This window comes from Chionomys nivalis, chromosome 9, assembly GCF_950005125.1.
Source record: "Chionomys nivalis chromosome 9, mChiNiv1.1, whole genome shotgun sequence".
Lineage (NCBI taxonomy): Eukaryota > Metazoa > Chordata > Mammalia > Rodentia > Cricetidae > Chionomys > Chionomys nivalis.
In genome coordinates this window covers 62,869,731-62,872,253 of record NC_080094.1, presented here as the reverse complement: position 1 = coordinate 62,872,253, position 2,523 = coordinate 62,869,731, and the positions used below count along the sequence as shown (strand labels likewise).

General features: G+C 37.1%; 1 protein-coding gene across 1 annotated transcript; it reads right to left on the bottom strand.

Annotated features, from left to right (window-relative positions):
- Positions 1–1,271: 1,271 nt before the first annotated feature.
- On the bottom strand, positions 1,272–2,213 carry LOC130881722 (olfactory receptor 4K3-like). Its single transcript, XM_057781469.1, has one exon. The coding sequence runs from the start codon at positions 2,208–2,210 to the stop codon at positions 1,272–1,274; it is 939 nt and encodes a 312-aa protein (XP_057637452.1). The 5' UTR covers positions 2,211–2,213.
- Between the last annotated feature and the right edge of the window lie 310 nt (positions 2,214–2,523).

Sequence of the window (2,523 nt, the reverse complement as noted above, 5' to 3'; positions counted from 1 at the left end):
TGAGGGACCAGTATCAGCACAAGAAACCCAAAGATCAAGTTTGCAGCATGAAGGAGATTTATTTGCCCCAGCCAGACAAAAGGCAGGAAATAAGAGGGGGGCAGGAGGGAGAGATTTGTCCTGAGGGACAGAAAGGAAGGCCTCTGAAAGGAAAGGGAACAGGCATGGCCTATAGGAAAATGACAGTTTATAAAGTGAAAAGGGGGAACCTCCTGTTAGGATGAAGTGTTTAATTTTAATTGTGCATGTTAATTAGGGCAGCCAAAGGGGGCCTCTCATTGCTGGAGTTAAATACTTTGGTAGCTGGACCTTGTTTATCAACATCAGTAAGAGGGAGTGAACAAATGAAAGAATAAACCACGGTGGCTAACTTTAGAAATGTAATCTAATGGTTTTTAGAAAGGCAGAAGGAATTGGAGAGAAGGACAAGAACTGTCAGAGCCATATTTGTCATACTGGGGCCACCTAGAGCCCCTTCATTTATAAGCAATTTTGAAATGTTTAACAGACATCTGAGACTGTTCTGATTAATAGAATTGTACAAGTACTTAACAAATATGCCTCCTAAATGTCCAAGTGTATTGATCACTGAATTAAGTACAATAGTTTTAATAATAATAATCAGGCAATTTATGGACACAGTACTCATGGAGATTATATTTTGGGACACTACACAATAATAAATAATTTAAGGAAGAAATTTTAATCTCAGATAGAGATAATTTAGAAATCTCATTAAAATTTATTGCTATGCTTTATTATTATGCTTTATTCAGGTGATTTAAAATTTAAAAAGTATAGTCCACTGCAATTTTGTGAAGCGGTAACTTTTGTTTCTACTTTGCTTCAGTTTTTCTTCCCACCACATTAGTGAACTGATATAAAGCAAAGGTGATGACTATCGCTAATTGGCAAAGACATTGAACAATTTGGGGCATGTGATGGTGTATAGAATTATACTCATACAAAATACATGAAGATGGTATACACAAATTTAAACATATGAGTTTGTTCAATAAATGTTAAGGTAAACTTTATTAAAGACGTAGAACAGTTTAATGGCATTCCTGCATACAAAAAACATTCATTTTTACATTTAAGATGAAGAATTCACAATGTTTTCATGGAAGGTCAGCAAATATCATATTCTTTTTAACATGTTAAATTATATAGCAATAGGCAAATTATTACAAAATTTTATTTCCTGAGATTGAATCTATTTCATTCAATTTGTCTCATTATTTGAAAAAAATCAATTTACTTTCTAGATATTAGGAATTTCCCTTAGCACCAATGTACTTGCTTATGAATCTTGTCATAGCATTTTTCATCTCTTTATTTCTCAGTGTATAAATAGCTGGGTTTAGGAGAGGTGTAAAAACAGAGTAAAATACAGCAAGAAATTTGTCAAACCAGGTGGAGTTGAGTGGCCACACATAGATGAAGATGCAGGGAACAAAAAAGATCATCACCACTGTGATGTGGGCACTGCATGTGGACAGAGCCTTAGATGCACCAGATTTAGAGCTCTGCTGAACAGTGATGAGGATACATGTGTAGGAAATGAGCAACAGAGTGAAGCAGGTTACTGCCACAATCCCACAGCCAGTATTCATTAGGATACCCAAATCATGAGAATCCATGCAAGCTAGCTTGATCAGCAACGGCGTGTCACAGAAATAGCTATCTATTTCATTGGGGCCACAAAAAGGCAGCTCCACAATCACTACCAGGTGACTCATGGCATGAATAAAGCCAGTAGTCCAAGAAATCAACACCAACCCAGTGCATCTTTTCAGGTTCATAATGGTGAAGTAATGAAGTGGCTTAGAGATGGCCACATAGCGATCATAAGCCATTGCCACTAATAGCACCATCTCTCCTGCGGGAATGCAATGAGTAAAGAAGACCTGGGTCATGCAGCCAGCAAAGGAAATGGTCTTGTTCTCCCTGAGAAAGTCTGATACCATCTTAGGAGTTGTATTTGAGGAAAGCCACATATCAACAAAGGACAGGTTGGCCAACAAGAAGTACATGGGAGAATGGAGACGGTGGTCAGTGGTAATTAAGACAATGATGATAATATTTCCAGACATAATAAAGAGATAAAGTATCAAGAACATCACAAAGAGTAAAACCTGGACACTCTGTGACTGGGAAAGCCCAAAAAGTATAAATTCTGACACCCAAGTCTGATTACCTCCAACCATTATGCTCACTGTTCCCCAGAAATGACCTACAAAGAAACAAAGATTTTCAACAAGTCATATGACAAATTCTATTTCCTTTGTAGACTTTGACATTCATTTAAAACTTACCTGAATAGAGATGCATAAATGTAAAGAGAAATCTAAGCCAAATATGAGTAGCACAGCTGCCCAAAGTGAGCTAATGAGCCAAGAACAACACCCCATGAAGAGAAGCATCATATGTGACTGTTACACACCTGCTCTATTATGAAATTCCTCTAGAGGAGAGCAGTGAGAAAGAAGGACAACAATATGAAAACCTAAAAATGTCTGT